General features: G+C 46.1%; 1 protein-coding gene across 3 annotated transcripts in view; it reads left to right on the forward strand.

Moving 5' to 3' along the window:
* Positions 1-16,592, forward strand: part of wdr95 (WD40 repeat domain 95) — a 220,449-nt gene that overhangs the window by 181,617 nt on the left and 22,240 nt on the right. For 2 of the 3 annotated variants that reach the window (XR_011935212.1, XM_072476980.1), the window contains exons 21-23: positions 1,166-1,225; positions 4,036-4,198; positions 11,716-11,811. Coding sequence is in view for 2 of the 3 variants with exons in the window: in XM_072476980.1 (XP_072333081.1) it covers positions 1,166-1,225; positions 4,036-4,198; positions 11,716-11,811 (319 nt within the window). In the remaining variant the exon portion in view is untranslated. The remainder of the gene's footprint in view (positions 1-1,165; positions 1,226-4,035; positions 4,199-11,715; positions 11,812-16,592) is intronic. The other variant, XM_072476981.1, reaches the window with a different exon arrangement.

Below are 16,592 nucleotides of genomic sequence, written 5' to 3' on the forward strand. Positions count from 1 at the left end.
ACCCACTACCCTCTGTGTAAAAAAACTTGCCTCGTACATCTCCTCTAAACCTTGCCCTCGCATCTTAAACCTGTGCCCCCTAGTAATTGACCCCTCTACCCTGGGAAAAAGTCTCTGACTATCCACTCTGTCTATGCCCCTCATAATTTTGTAGACCTCTATTAGGTCACCGCTCAACCTCCTTCGTTCCAGTGAGAATAAACCAGGTTTATTCAACCTCTCCTCATAGCTAATGCCCTCCATACCAGGAAACTTCCTGGTAAATCTCTTCTGCACCCTCTCTAAAGCCTCCACATCCTTCTGGTAGTGTGCCGACCAGAAATGAACACTATACTCCAAATGCGGCCTAACTAAGGTTCTATACAGCTGCAACATGACTTGCCAATTTTTATACTCAATGCCCTGGCCAATGAAGGCAAGCATGCCGTATGCCTTCTTGACTACCTTCTCCACCTGTTGCCCCTTTCAGTGACCTGTGGACCTGTACAGCCAGATCTCTCTGACTGTCAATACTCTTGAGGGTTCTACCATTCACTGTATGTTCCCTACCTGCATTAGACCTTCCAAAATGCATTACCTCACATTTGTCTGGATTAAACTCCATCTGCCATCTCTCCGCCCAGGACTCCAAATTGTACTCCTTATTTCACATTGTCTCTCTGAGTTCTTCTCACTACAATGAATCACTTCACACTTCTCTGAATTGCCTTTCATCTGCCACTTTTCTGTCCATTCCACCAGCTGGTCTATGCCCTTTAGAAGTTCTATATTACACTCCTCATATTTTACAATGTTTCCAAATCTCATGGGCTGTATTCTCCGCCGTTGGGATGCTCCGTTTTGCTGGCAGCCTGGGGGGGTTCCCGACGGCATGGGGCTGCCCCACAGTGGAAAACCCCATTGATAGCCGGCGAAACAGAAAATCCCGGCAGTGTGCTGAACCAGAAATCTGGTGCGGAGGGACGGAGAAACCCGCCCCCCCCCCCCATCACTTGTAAATTTTGAAATTGTGCCCTGTACACCAAAGTCTGGGCCATTAATATGTGTCAGGATATCTCATATTAGCAATTGCAATGTATTTGTTTCTGTAAGGCTATTTCAACACAATGTGATAAATGGTAAAATTATAAATTTACAAAATTCTACCTTCCTTTGTATGGACCAGGATTCATTCAGTGACCATCATCATATTCAGCTTCCTGAACCACATTGGCAGGATGATCTGGTAAGCAGCACTACTTGATATTTAAATATGTCTGTCGTTAATCTGTGGCTTTTGGTTTCCAAATGGGATTTTTAGAGAAAATATTTATCTTCCACTATTTTCTTTCGCAATCTTTTCACTCTGCAAACCGATCTCCCCACAAGCAAATGCATGGCCTTCCTTTGAAACTTTCCATTGTGTGCTGCATTATATATACCCCAGGGAAATGCATCCTAAACTTACTAATGGCATCCAGTGATAAATAGACCAAGAAACAATTAATCAAAACACAACTTTGTACAAATTAACCCGAGCAAGCCAAGCATCGAGAAAATACGATGACAGCAATAATTTGTACAGTGGTCAAATATCATAAGGTTAAAATATGCACACTTAAAAAGACACACTTGCATGTTGATCTTTCAAGATCACCATACATCACAAACTGCTTTCAAGCAAATGAATTACTTTTGAAGTGAGGTCAATGTTGTAATGTAGTTCCAGTGGGGAATCTTAATAATACTTGGGACCCTGATTTTAATACAAACTGTTTGTCAGGAAATCTATTAAAATCGGGGAAAATTGACATACTGCTCCATTCCCACTAGAAACATGCTGACATTCTTTTTACTCTGCAGCTAATCTGAGGTCACATAATCAACCAACGGGAAAAAAAACATTGTTTTAAACACATGTAAGAAAATCAAACTTGAGTATTTTTCTTGCATTCATCAGGACAGTTTGCAAGAATGCCAATATTAAAGGGAACAACAATTTATACAGCATTAGAAGAGAGTTTGGATTGGTTGGCAAATGCACTCTGATTGGTAGAGCCATTGCCATGCAGAATGCACCAGACAACAGTTAACTGTCGAACTTTTGTTCAAATCCAAACCACTCAGGTCAACTCTGATTAGTCAAGGTATTGCTTGGCACAGTGGTTAGCACTGCTGTCTCACAACGCCGAGTTCCCGGTTCGATCCAGGTCCGGGTCATTGTCCGTGTTGAGTTTGCACATTCTCCCCGTGTCTGCATGGGTCTCACCCCACAACCCAAAGATGTACAGGGTAGGTGGATTGACCACGCTAAATTTCCCCTTAATTGGAATTTTTTTTTTTTTATTACATTTTTAAAAAAATGCATTGCCATGGGGAATGAACCAGAGAATGGCTGTTCTTGAAGCTTTTGTTTAGTTGAAAAAGGCCAATGTGTGGACATGCTCCTTCTGTCTGCAAAGGACAGGGCTCTGTGTATGTGAATATGTGTACCTTTTAACATGCAGAAGTGAGGGTACAGAGTGCACTCAGGGGCAGATTCATTCCATCACCAAGAGTGAGTCCGCAGCACCACTGCCAAACAAGCTGACCAGGTCTTGAAGGACATATCTGCCATACTGGGCTTGCAGCAGGTAGTAAGAGAACCAACACAAGGGGAAAACTTATTTATTCGGTGATTCTGTGAACTTACCCTCACTAATCTGTCTGGAGACATCTATTTGTGATAGTATTGGCAAGAGGAATCACTACACAGTCCTTGTGGCAACAAAGTACTATTTTCATACTGAGGACACCTTCCATCCACGTTGTGTGTCACTACTAATGTGCTAGTTAGGATAGATTCAGAACAGATCCTGCAGATCCCAAACTAGGCATTCATGAGGCAGTGTGGGCCTTCAGCAGCAGCCGAATTGTATTCCACCACAATCTGAATCTTAACGTCCGACTCATTTTTCACTCTATCATTACTATCAAGCCAGGGGACTGAGGCTGGTTCAATGAGAAATGTAGGACAACATGCCACAGGTAGCACCAAGTGTACAGGAAATGGGTGCCATGCTGGTGAACACAACACAGGACTGCATTCTTGCTGAACAGCAGAAGCAGCATGCGACAGGATGAGCTAAGTGATCCCACAACCACTGGATTGGATCAAAACTCTGCTGTCCTGTAACGTTCAGTCTTGAATAATGTTGGACAATTGGGAGGCCATAATTATTCCCACCCTCAATGATGGAGCCCAATATGTGCTTGCAAAAGACAAGGCTGAAATGTTTTCAACCATCTTCATCCAGGAATTCTATGTGGATGATCCATCTCAACCTCATCCTGAAGTTCTCCCAGATACCAGTCTTTCATCCATTTTGATTCACTCCAGATGATATAATGAAATGGCTGATCATACTGGATACAGAAAGGGAAAGGTCCTGGTAAAGTCCCAGCCATAGTACTGAAGACTTGTGCTCCAGAACTAGCTGTGCTTCTCTCTAAACTGTTCAGCACAATGACAACAATGTGGAATAATGTTCTGGTACGTTTCATCTGTAGAAGTCCAATCCAACTGATTACCACCTCATTGTCTACTTTCAATCATCAGCAAAATGATGCAAGATGTCACAACAATGCTATCAAATGGCCCTTATTAATCAAGAACCGCTCGCCAATGCTGTTTGGATTCTGTTAGGATGACTCCGCATCGGACCTCATTCTAGCCTTGGTCCAAAAATGGACAAAAGAGCTGAACTCCAGAGGCGAGGCCTAGTTTCCCTCCAAGAAATTTGAGTGTTTTTCACACTAGTCTGTCCCTATTTCGCTCTCCCTATCCAAATTCAAAATATACACGTTGTTAATAATTTACCTTTAAAGTCCATCCCCTTCAGAAAACATCATTGCTTGATATATCTTTCGCATTCACTGAGTTCATACAGAGGTTGTCAATATATGTTTCATCCTGTTAAGTTAATGAAGAGTACTTCTTGAACAGGCATTATGAATACGAGAGCATTCTGAACCTTAAATTCATCATGCCTATGATTATTTTATTCCTCTTTCTAGAAACGAGGACATAAGGATGACATTCTATGTATAGCTCAGTGTCCTCCTACACTTCTAGCCACCTCTAGCTATGACGGAGAAATAATAGTGTGGAATATGATCTCAGGACATATCTACTGCCGTCTAAGGAATCCCCATATTGCAGTGTGCACAGACAGAGAAGGTAAATTATATTGGTGGGGGAGGGCTGTGGGAGTTTTGTCAAGCATACTGTTTTCAATGGTGTAACCAGAAATATGTGCCACTTACACTCACTCATTTTTTCCCATTTTCCACAATTACAATTAAAATTTAAAGTGCCGGCAGCATGCATGGGAGTTGCATGCAATTCCGCAGTGGAGGAATATTTTTGGTGATGAATCCCACCATCAGTTGACAATGCTGCTGCCTGGTATGGCTGTCAGAAAGCCTCCTGGTGAAATAAGGATACTCTGCATCATGGCCAAAATTTTCCTGATCAACTACAATGCCATGAATACAAGGGGTGGGATTCTCCGACCCCCCGCCGGGCTGGAGAATCGCGGGGGGGCAGCGTGAATCCCGCCCAGCCGCCAGCTGCCGGATTCTCCGGCGCTGGTTTTTCAGCGGGGGCAGGAATCGCGCCACGCCGGTTGGGGGCCGTTGGCAGCAGCCCCCCGGCAAATCTCCGGCCCGTGATGGGCCGACTGGCCACCCGTTTTCGGCGGGTCCCGTCGGTGTGAAATACACCAGGTCTGTACCGGCGGGACCTGGCTCTGCGGGTGGCCTGCGGAGTCCTCGGGGGGCCGCGGTGGGATCCAGCCCCGGGAGGGGCCCCCACTGTGGCCCGGCCCACGATCGGAGCCCACCGATCCGTGGGCGGGCCTGTGCCGTGGGGGCACTCATTCCCTCCGCGCCGGCCGGTGTAACGGTCCGCCATGGCTGGCGTGGAGGAGAACCCCCCCTGCGCATGTGCTGGGATGATGCCAGCACACGCTGGCTCTCCCGCGCATGCGCCAACTTGCGCCGGCTGGCGGAAGCTCTTCGGCGCCGGCCTAGCCCCCTGCCGCCGCCGGCCTAGCCCCTGAAGGTGCGGAGGATTCTGCACCTTCCGGGCGGCCCGATGCTGGAGTGGTTCACGGCACTCCTCAGTGCCGGACGGGCCGCCCCGCCGGTTAGGGGAGTATCCTGCCTAAGATTCGCGAGCTCAAAGGCGGCATGGGTGTTTTCCAAAATTACATTTGACTTGTAAATAATTCACTTTACATTGGCTTCACTTTATTCATGTTGGCATCATCATTATTTGTTGGGACTAGTTTTTTTAGAGGATAAATATACTGGCACAATTCATAGTTGGCACACATTGATGGTTACATGGAATTAAGGACATTTCCTTCATCATGGGGAAAAAAAATGGTCCATAACTTCTGATCTCTGTGGGATCATACCTGACAGGTACCCTAGAAGGTGCATCAAGGGACGCCCCAATGTCCCCAAGCAAGGATTGCATGGCAATTGTCTGGCAAGTTCAAATTTCTGCTGGGCAATTACCCTGCACTGGTAACCATCCGATATTTTGACTTAAATCGGAGACCACATATGGTTCTAACTTTCTTAGCAGAATAGTTCCCCAGAAATGAGTAGAAAATGGGCAGAATTAAAACCACTTCTAACTCTTTGGTGACTATAGTAGTGACCGCACCTCCCAACTGGGCCCCCGACTAACCACCTAACCACACCCTCCCCACTACCCTTGCTCACCCCCCACACCCCTAACTACTCCATCCTGCCCCACCCCCACCGTCCTGGCATCACCGACTCTTCCTACTCCCTCTCCCCGCCCCCTCCTATTCTCTCTCCCATGACCCGTCCTAGCCTCTCTCACGACCTCTCGTAACCCACACTCCCTGACCTGTCGTAACTCACTCTCCCCCGACCTGTCATAACCCACTCTCCCCCCGACCTGTCGTAACTCACTCTCCCCCGACCTGTCGTAACTCACTCTCCCCCGACCTGTCGTAACCCACGCTCCCCCGACCTGTCGTAACCCACTCTCCCCCGACCTGTCGTAACTCATTCTCCCCCGACCTGTCGTAACCCACTCTCCCCGACCTGTCGTAACCCACTCTCCCCCGACCTGTCATAACCCACACTACCCCAACCTGTCGTAACCTTCTCTCCCCCGACCTGTCGTAACCTTCTCTCCCCCGACCTGTCATAACCTTCTCTCCCACTGACCTGTCGTAACCTTCTCTCCCCCGACCTGTCGTAACCTTCTCTCCCCCTGACTTGTCATAACCTTCTCTCCCCTGACCTGTGGTAACCTTCTCTCCCCTGACCTGTCATAACCTTCTCTCCCCTGACCTGTCGTAACCTTCTCTCCCCTGACCTGTCATAACCTTCTCTCCCACTGACCTGTCGTAACCTTCTCTCCCCCGACCTGTGGTAACCTTCTCTCCCCCTGACCTGTCATAACCTTCTCTCCCCTGACCTGTCGTAACCTTCTCTCCCCTGACCTGTCATAACCTTCTCTCCCCTGACCAGTCGTAACCTTCTCTCCCCGACTCAATGTAACCTTCTCTCCCCCGACTCAACGTAATCTTCTCTCCCCGGACTCAACGTAACCTTCTCTTCCCCGACTCTCGTTGTAACCCTCTCTCCCTGAACCATCATATCCCCCTCCCCTGACCTGTCCCTCTCCATCCTACACACCTCCTTAAACTTCTCAAAGTGCGGGGACCTTTGAATTTAAAGCAGCTAGTGCCTGATTTGAAGAATGGATAACTGGTGCTTGTTAAAAGGAAGGGTTAGAACCTGAGAAGGAGGAACTAGCATGAAGTCACAAAGAGACGTTGAGTGGTCTGCAGTTTATTGGGAATGCTGTCATGGAAGTAGGATGTGGATCTCATTGTCAGAAGGAATTTGGAAAGTGCATGAAGAGAGATGGGGGAGCAACTAGACAGAGACTTGGGGAGTTCAGAGGGAGGTTTGGCTTACTACTGGAAGGGGAAGAGAGCAGAGACAACTGAACATATTGGCTGAATCAATGCCCTGCACACGCATATTGGATGTGAGGGTGGAGAGGAGAGTAAGAGAGAAACAACGGTTGCTGTTCCAGATGCTCCTGGAATAGGTGAGTGATTTTGTCAGAGGAGAGTGGGGTGGAGTGCTGGGTATTGTGTTTCCAGTTCCACTCCAGAACATTGAGCACAATATCTCGGTCGATTCTTCGATGGAGTACTGAAGGGGTGCTGCAGTGTTGGAGGTACCACCAATACAGGACTAAATCAATACAGGCAGATTCTCTCTGGTTTTCGGGCCAGTATTTATCCCTCACTACCTTCACTAAATATCAGCTATGGTTGTTATAAAAACATAAGAGATGGCAGTAGGAGTCAACAATACTGCCCATCGAGCATGCTCTGCTTTCAATCTGATCAGGGGTGATCTTGGGTTTCAACCCCACATTCCCAGCCACATCCTATATCCCTTGATTCTCTATCTCAGCCGTACCTACATTTAATGATAGCACATTCATAATTCTCTAGGTAGAGAATTCCAAAGATTCACAAACCTAAGGGAAGGAATTTCTCTTCGCCTTAGTCCTAACCAATCAGCCCCTTTATCATGAAATCCTGCCCCCTTGTAGATTTCCTTATAGGTGGAAACAATGGACTGGATTCTTCCACCCTGTCCGCCACAAGAACGGACGAGACGCAGATAATGGAGAATCCCGCCCACTGTCTATCCTGTCAAACCCCTTTAGAATTTTGAAGTTTTCAATGCGATCACCTTTCATTCCTCTAAGCCCAATTTACTCAGCCTCTCATCACCCAGGGACTAATCCAGTGAACCTTCACCATACCACCTCCAAAACAACTATATCCTTTCTTAAATGTTGAAACCAAAGCTGCACACAATGGGGAGAATTTTCCAGCCTGGTGCGCCAGGACTGGAAGATCCTATGCAGCAGGAGGGGCTGGAAAATCATGCCCACTACTCCAGATGAAATCTCACCAAAACCTTGTACAGCTGGAGCAGGATTTCTTTATTCTTGCATTCCAATCCCCTGAAAATAAAGGCCAATATGTAATTTGTCTTCCGAATAACTTGCTGCACCTGCATGCTAACTCTGTGCTCCTTATATCAACACACCCAAATCTCTTAAGTGTTGATGTTCGAAGCTTTTCACTGCTTTTTAATTCTTAATGACCAAAGTGAATAACTTCACACTTGTGTATATTATGCTCCATTGACCATTTTGCTACCCACTCACTTAACATGTTTGCATCTCTTTTCAGCCTCCATGCGTCCTCCCACAGCTTCCTTTCCATCTAACTTGGTATCATCAGCAAACTTTGACACATTACTCTCTATCTCGTTATCTAATATAGATTGTAAATAGATGAAGCCACAGCGGTGATCCTTGCAGCATTACACTATTCGCTGTCTACCAGCTTGAAAAAGCCCTGTTTATACCCACTCCTTGCTTTCTACCAGTTAACCAATGGTCTATCCATGCTGAAATATTGCCCCTTTCTCAATCTCCCATTGATCTCCCTCGCTTTTCATTTTGTTCACTAGATTGATTCCTGCGATTAAGGAATTGTTTGATGAGGAAAGATGGAGCAGGTTGGTCCTATACTCATTGAAGTTTAGAAAGATGAGCAGCAATCCTATTGAAACGTTAAGGATTCTGAGGAGGCTTGACAGAGTTGGCTCTGAAAGGATGTTTCCTTTCATGGAGGAATCTGGAACTAGGGGACACAGTTCCAGAAAAGGAATTTCCATTTAAGAGGGAGATGAAGAATTTCATCTTTCAGAGGATCATTAATCTAATTCTCTACTCCAGGCAGCTGTGTCAGCTGGTCATTGAATATATTCAAAGCTGAACATATGAACAAGGAGCAAGAATTGGCCATTCAGCCCTTTCAATCTGCTCCACCATTTAATAAGATCATGGTTGGTCTGACCATAACCTCAAATCGATAACTCTCCTACCCCCAATAACCTTTCACCCCCTTTGCTTAACAAGAATCTGTTCACCTCTGCCTTAAAAATATTCAGAGACTCTGCTTCCGCCACCTTTTCAGGAAGAGAGTTCCAGAGACTCTCTGAGAGAAATAATTTCACCTCATCTCCTTTTTAAATGGGTGACGCCTTGTTTTCAAACGTTGACTCCTAGTTCTAGGTTTTCCCACAAGAGGAAGCATCCTCCCCACACCCACCTGTCAAAAGCCTTCAGCATCTTATATGTTTCAATATGGTCACCTCTTGCTCTTCGAAACTCCAGTGGTACCAGCCTAGCCTGTCCAATCTTTCCTCGTAAGAGAACCCACCATTCCAGATATTAGTCTGGTAAACCTTCTCTGAACTGCTTACAATGCAGACAGATTTTTGATTTACAAGGGGTCATGGGTTATGGGGATTGGCAGGAAAGTAGAGTTGAAGCCATGATCAAATCAGCAATGAGCCTATTGAATGACAAAGCAGGTTTGAGAGCCTGTATGGCCTATTCCTGCGCCTATTTCTTATGATCTTATCTTAACGTGAACGGCAGAACATTAATGAATGGTTGTTGATTCGTTTGCCAGTGTTTACGCCTATGAGACCAGGTGAAAGGCCATGAGCAATGGTCCCTTTTACATTTTGTTGTTGCAAGCGGGCAGTTTTTTCAAGGAGCTGTATCTTTAAATCTTTTTGTAGCACACACGGTGTTCCACATGGAACAAGGCCTATCTAGTGCTTTCCTGCCTGTTCTAGCATGCACATGTGCACAGCAGAGCAGGAACATTGGCCAATGGAATGATTGTGAACATGAGTAAGAGTGGTTTGATGACAGGAGAGGTTTAGGGAGGACAGGAAGGCAGTGAGATGCATGGTGAGATAATGAGGGAAGCTGAGGTGGGGATTGAAATCACTATTGATGATGTCACTCAAAGCTGAGGTTGAAAGAGGAAAAGAAAGAGGATATCTTGGAGAGAAGCATGGGGTGGGTCTTGTGTGTAGACAACAAAGATTTTAAAATCGAGTTGCGAGAACTGGAGCAAAGTGCGAGGCAAACGAGAAAGTACCATGAGTTGAGGGTTAGACCAAGGTGGGACTTGCTGATAAGAGCCACCATGACAGTTTGGGTAGGGTGTGAGGTGTAGGGCTGGGGAGATAACAGTGGTATATGGGTAACTTCAATCAAGGGCAAGGTTGTCACCTCCTGTGAGCCAAGTTTCATTCAAGGCCCGTTATAACTCTAATCATCCACCGTATGGTTGTGAATGGCAAAGGCCTTTTTCCTGATTGAATGGTCAGCCTGGAGGGAAAAGTGGAGAGAAGAGGTCAGGGTTGGGATATGCTGCCTGTCGATTCAATGCTAATCTTCAAAAGGGAATTGGGTGACTACTTGAACGCGAAAGAATTAGGGGGATATGGATAAAGACCAGTCAGGTGGCCTAACAAGATTGTTGTTTGATAGAGAAGGTGCAGACTTGATGCACTGCACACTTCTCTGTGGTGATTGCTTATCCACTGACAATATAATCATGAGTGAGTAGGATTCATGTCCCTCATCCACCTCCCATGTTCCTCACCTCCTCCCTGCAACCTCCAAAACCACTAACTCAGTATCCACCATGGGCAGAGGTAAGGAGCCATGTGGAGATGAGAAAAGATAAACTTCTAACAATCTAATGGAGCTGTCACTGCTACACGGTTGATAGTGAACAAAATTCTCATTCATAAAATACATTCAAAGTTTTTAAATCTCGTCAATTGGTAATTTTCTTATAAAAGCAAACAAACGTCTATGCAGTAACCATATCAAAACACTTTTGAGACCCTTTGGGGTTTTAATCAATTATTAAATTCGCAGACCCCTGCTGAGATCATTTTGTTCTTGAAACTCAGCCATGCATGCATAATGGCTTGGGGAGATATCAACAAAGAGCTCTATTGAAACTGTATGACCAGATGTTACTTTGGTTCCTAACTTACGACTGTCAAGCAAAGTGGTCCAGCAGAGCATTATTTTAGCTCTTGCTGTAGATTATTTTTAAGATTAAAGACCGAGCATTTAAAATTAAGTTGAAAGATTGAGCATTTAAAAAGCTTCAGATCTTGACATATATGTCGACCATATCTGCTTTTCAAGAGCATTTACATCTATTGCATCAATTCATGACACCCATACTCCGGGTTAAGGTCCTTGGACAAGACAAGATAGGGTCTATTTAATCTCAGCACTATGTCCAAGTGGTCCTGCCAATTTTGGGTTTCCCGTCTGTGCTGCCTTCCCACTATTGGTAAATAGTGATTGAATAAATGTGATTGGTAAATAGACATTGAATCTGCCTGAAATGAGGGTTGCACTACCCATCCAGGTCCTGCCAATCATGGTTAACGGTCCACACTGTCTTCCTGACTGAATTATTCATCACTTGACTATGAACTGAAATGAGTGATGTATATAATTGTAATCCACTTAGTTCCAATTTGAAAAAGCCATGGGACGAGAGTATAAATATAGCTTTAGAGAATGGGTCAGTAAAGTATTTAAATTACAGGAGTAACTGATTAACATTGCTAATTTGGCAGAAAAGATCTGAACAAAAAGAAGCAAGTAAGCAACAAGATCTGTGACAATCATTCACTGGTATCATCAAATGAGATTTGGTTCATATTTTATGGTATAATGCTTCTAGATTTAATCAACTTTGAATGTTCACACAGCAGCAGTAGATAAGAGTGTCAATAAAGTCGTATTCTTGAAGACTCGTGTGCTGAAGGCTGAATTAGGAGCTTCACTTGTCACTACTGGTTCCCAAGGTAAGCAAGGAATTCACAACAAGAAAAATGCAAACTCTGAAAATCTGAATGAATTGCTGGAAATATTTTTTACTGTCTGCATACCCACTGTGTGGGTGAAGTGCTCAATTTTAGACCCTTTGTATCACAGTGGCAGTAAACAAGATGGCTGCTTTGCTTCTTAACTTTCACTCTACTGCTTCCAGATTTGTCTGTCAGGTATTTGGAGGGTGCAACATTTTTGGGAGGCCAGAGGTTCTGAATTGTAAGCAGACTGCTGAAGTAGTCCAGGAATTAGAAGTTTGGATGAAGATTTTCGCAGTTAATGGGTTGAGGCAGGGCGGAGGTGAGCAATGTTAAGTCTGTTGATAGAATATATATATTATTGGAAATTTAGCTTGGGGCCAAAGAGACCTCAGGGATTGCAAAAAGTCTGGCTCAGACAACGACTGAGGAGAGGGATGAGGACACAAAATTTGTGACAGGGTCAGAGGTGAATGTTTCAGCCTTCCCAATGTTTAGCTGGAGAAAATTGCAATCCATCCAAGACTTTATATCGGAAAAGCAGTCTGATTACACAGGGGCGGTTAGAGAGATGGTGAAGAAATCAAGCTGATATCATCAATGTGTATATAGAAACGGATCTCAAACCTGCAGTTGCTAATTGGGAGCATGTAAATGAAAAAATGGAGTGATCCAACAGCTCGTCCTTGAGAAAGCCTTGAGGCAATGATGCAGTGGGAGAAAGAGAAGTAATTGCTGGAAATGTTATAGCTACGATCAGCTAAGTAAGATCGAACTTAGCAAAAGAAATCTCACTGAGGTGAACAACTTGTTTTTGGAGGAAGATGGTGTGCACAATCCATTTGCAAGGCCGCAAAGAGATCAAGGAGAATTAGGAAGGACAGTGTACCCTGGTCAGTCAAAGAGGGTGTTATTTGGTAGTAGCATGGATAGAGGATTGGTTAATTAATAGAAAGCAAAGAGTGGGATTAATGGGTGTTTCTCTGGTTGGCAATCAGTAGCTCACGATGTCCCTCAGGGATCAGTGTTGGGCCCACAATTGTTCACAATTTACATAGATGATTTGGAGTTGGGGACCAAGGGCAATGTGTCCAAGTTTGCAGACAACACTAAGATGGTAAAACAAAAAGTACAGAGGATACTGGAAGTCTGCAGAGGGATTTGGACAGTTTAAATGAATGGGCTAGGGCCTGACAGATAGAATACAATGTTGACAAATGTGAGGTTATCCATTTTGGTAGGAATAACAGCAAAAGGGATTATTATTTAAATGATAAAATATTAAAACATGCTGCTGTGCAGAGGAACCTGGGTGTCCTAGTGCATGAGTCGCAAAACGTTGGTTTACAGGTGCAACAGGTGATTAAGAAGGCGAATGGAGTTTTGTCCTTCATTGCTAGAGGGATGGAATTTAAGACTAGGGAGGTTATGCTGCAACTGTATAAGGTGTTAATGAGGCCACACCTGGAGTATTGTGTTCAGTTTTGGTCTCCTTACCTGAGAAAGGACATATTGGCACTGGAGGGAGTGCAGAGGAGATTCGCTAGGTTAATCCCAGAGTTGAGGGGGTTGGATTACGAGGAGAAGTTCAGTAGACTGGGACTGTACTTGTTGCAATTTAGAAGGATGCGGGGGGGATCTTATAGAAACATATAAAATTATGAAGGGAATAGATAGGATAGATGCGGGCAGGTTGTTTCCACTGGCAGGTGAAAGCAGAACTAGGGGGCATAGCCTCAAAATAAGGGGAAGTAGATTTAGGACTAAGCCTAGGAGGAACTTCTTCACCCAAAGGGTTGTGAATCTATGGAATTCCCTGCCCAATGAAGCAGTTGAGGCTCCTTCATTAAATGTTTTCAAGGTAACGATAGATAGTTTCTTGAAGAATAAAGGAATAAAGGGTTATGGTGTTCGGGCCGGAAAGTGGAGCTGAGTCCACAAAAGATCAGCCATGATCTCATTGAATGGCGGAGTAGGCTTGAAGGGCCAGATGACCTACTCCTGCTCCTAGTTCTTATGTTCTTATGTTCTTATTTGTGATTTTGCTTTTCGGATCACAAACAACAGTCCAATGTACAAACGAGATTTCTTGAACTAACAGTGACATACTCTATTGGCACATGACTCTTGGTTTGCCTTCCAGTAAACTAGCACAAAGCAATTCACCTGAAATACTGTGCTATTTCTAGCCACACAACAGAGAAATTACACTTTCTGTGTAATACAAATGTTGTGATAAACATTTTCTCATTTTAAATTGAAACTAACCACACTTACGATTCCCAACACGGAGCATATAATAGGAGAACAAAGTACTGCTGGAAATCTGAAATATAAACAGAAAATGCTGTACATATTCAGTGTCCCGTCTGCATTTGTGGGAGGAGAAACAGAGTTAACGCTTCAGGTCACTGACCAGTGGTTCTCTCTGCACAGATGCTACCAGACCAGCTGAGCATTTCCAACACTTCCTGGGCGGGATCCTCCCCTACCCGGCGGGGAGGGCCGTACCGGCGCCAAGGAGTGGCGTCTATCCTCCGCACCTTCAGGGGCTAGGCCGGCGGCGCGCTAACCGGAGCCGAAGGGCCTCCGGCAGCTGACGCGAGTTGGCGCATGCGCGGGAGCACCAGCATGTGCTGGCGACATCTCAGCGCATGCGCAGGGGGGTTCTTCTCCGTGCCGGCCATGGCGGAGGTTGACAGCAGCCGGCGCGGAGGTAAAGAGTGCCCCCATGGCACAGGCCTGCCCGCAGATCGGTGGGCCCCGATCGCGGGCCAGGCCACCGTGGGGGCACCCCCTGGGGCCAGATTTCCCCCCCCCCCCGAGGAATCTGCAGGCCACCCGTACAGCCAGGTCCCGCTGGTACGGACCTGGGTTGATTCACGCCGGCGGGACCGGCCGAAAACGGGCGGCAGCTCTGCCCATCGCGGGCCGGAGAATTGCTGGGGGGGCTGCTGCCAGCGGCTGCCGACCGGCACGCCGTGATTCTCGCCCGCGCCAAAACCCCGGCACCAGAGCATTTGGCAGCCGGCGTTGGGGCGGCGGGGCGGGATCCACTCCGCCCCCCCAGTGATTCTCCGACCCGGCGGGGGGTCGGAGAATCCCGCCTCCTCTTGCCATTACGGCAAAAACAACCCTTTTTCCAGCCCTCAAAAAAGCAGTCAGATTTTTGTGAGCCCCTCAGACCCCTTCAACAAGAAACTCCGTGGCAGCTGCCAGGGATCTGGGGCGAAATTCTCCCGAAACGGCACGATGTCCGCCGGCCGGCGCCCAATACGGCGCCAATCAGACGGGCATCGCGCCGCCCCAAAGGTGCGGAATGCTCCGCATCTTTGGGGGCCGAGCCCCAACATTGAGGGCTAGGCCGACGCCGGAGGAATTTCCGCCCCACCAGCTGGCGGAAACGGCCTTTGTTGCCCCGCCAGCTGGCGCGGAAATGACATGTCGGTGCAGCGCATGCCGAAGAATCGAGCGGGGGGGGGCCCGCCAACCGGCGCGGCGCGATTCCCGCCCCCGCCGAATCTCCGGTGCTGGAGACTTCGGCAACCGGCGGGGGCGGGATTCACGGCAGCCCCCGGCGATTCTCCGACCCGGCGGGGCGTCGGAGAATGACGCCCCACGTTTGGCGCACCATTAAACATGAGTTTCAAAATAACAGTTAAGGTGTGAAGAAAACATAATCAATGCCAAAACAATAATTATTCATTTAAAAAAATTAGTAATTAATTTTAAAAAGTCATTAAAAAGTGCCAAGCAGCAGAGCTAATGAAACCTTTTTTGTCTTTTTGCTGAAGAAGCAGAGCTAGAGAGACAGACTAGGCCCCAAGTCCTGGTCACTACGGAAGGGGAGGGGACTAGAGTGAGATAAGGAGTTGTGTTTAACAAACATCAACCTTACGCTCGACTCTGGTGGCTCACTCACTCACTCTCACTCACATTCAGTCACTCACTCGATCCGCTAACTCTCCTCTCTCCCTCCCCTCACTGACTCCCTTCTCTCACTCTTTCCTTTTCTCACTCATTCACTCCCTCTTACTCTTTCTCCTAACTCTCTCTCTCTCTCCTCTCACTCCCTCATGTCACTTTCCCTTTTCTCACTCACTCTCTCACTCCCTCCCTCTCTCTCTCTCACTCTCTCTCTCGCTCTCTTTCTCTCCCTCCTCCCACTCTCCCTTCTCTCTCTTTCTCTCTCCTCCCTCCTCTCACTCTCATGCCACACCATCGAGTGAGAGGAGTTCAGGTTGGGAAGGATCTGGTCCACGTCACACAGCATTGATAGGCAATTTATTTTTTATTTTTTGGTTTTATTTTGCTTTGAAATTGTGTGCACATGGCCAGTTCAAATGAAAAATGTTATTTAGAAAAGAGTAAATAATTGAACTGGAAAAGTTGTCAGTCAAGCGCATTCCATCAATAGTGCACACATATAGCAATGGTCCTTGACTTTAGTGGTCAAAACAGAGAAAGTGATTTTATAAATTATATTACTTAATTACTAGCTTTCTATATGTAGAGCCAATGAAGAAATTCATTGTACAGTGATTATTAACCTGATTTATGTCATTAAGACATTGGCCAATCAGCGATTTATCAAAGAAATAATAAAGTGAGAATAGGAGAGAAATAAAAGTGTATTGGTCCAATGGCAGTAGTCCACTAGTTATGTGTAACCTGTCAATCACAAACTTATCAAACAATACTAAAACCATTGCAATCAATCATAGGGAATTGTACGGGAGAGTAATGGGAAATTTAAAAAGGTATCTTCATTCTGTCAA

This window comes from Scyliorhinus torazame, chromosome 15 (assembly GCF_047496885.1).
Source record: "Scyliorhinus torazame isolate Kashiwa2021f chromosome 15, sScyTor2.1, whole genome shotgun sequence".
Taxonomy (NCBI): domain Eukaryota; kingdom Metazoa; phylum Chordata; class Chondrichthyes; order Carcharhiniformes; family Scyliorhinidae; genus Scyliorhinus; species Scyliorhinus torazame.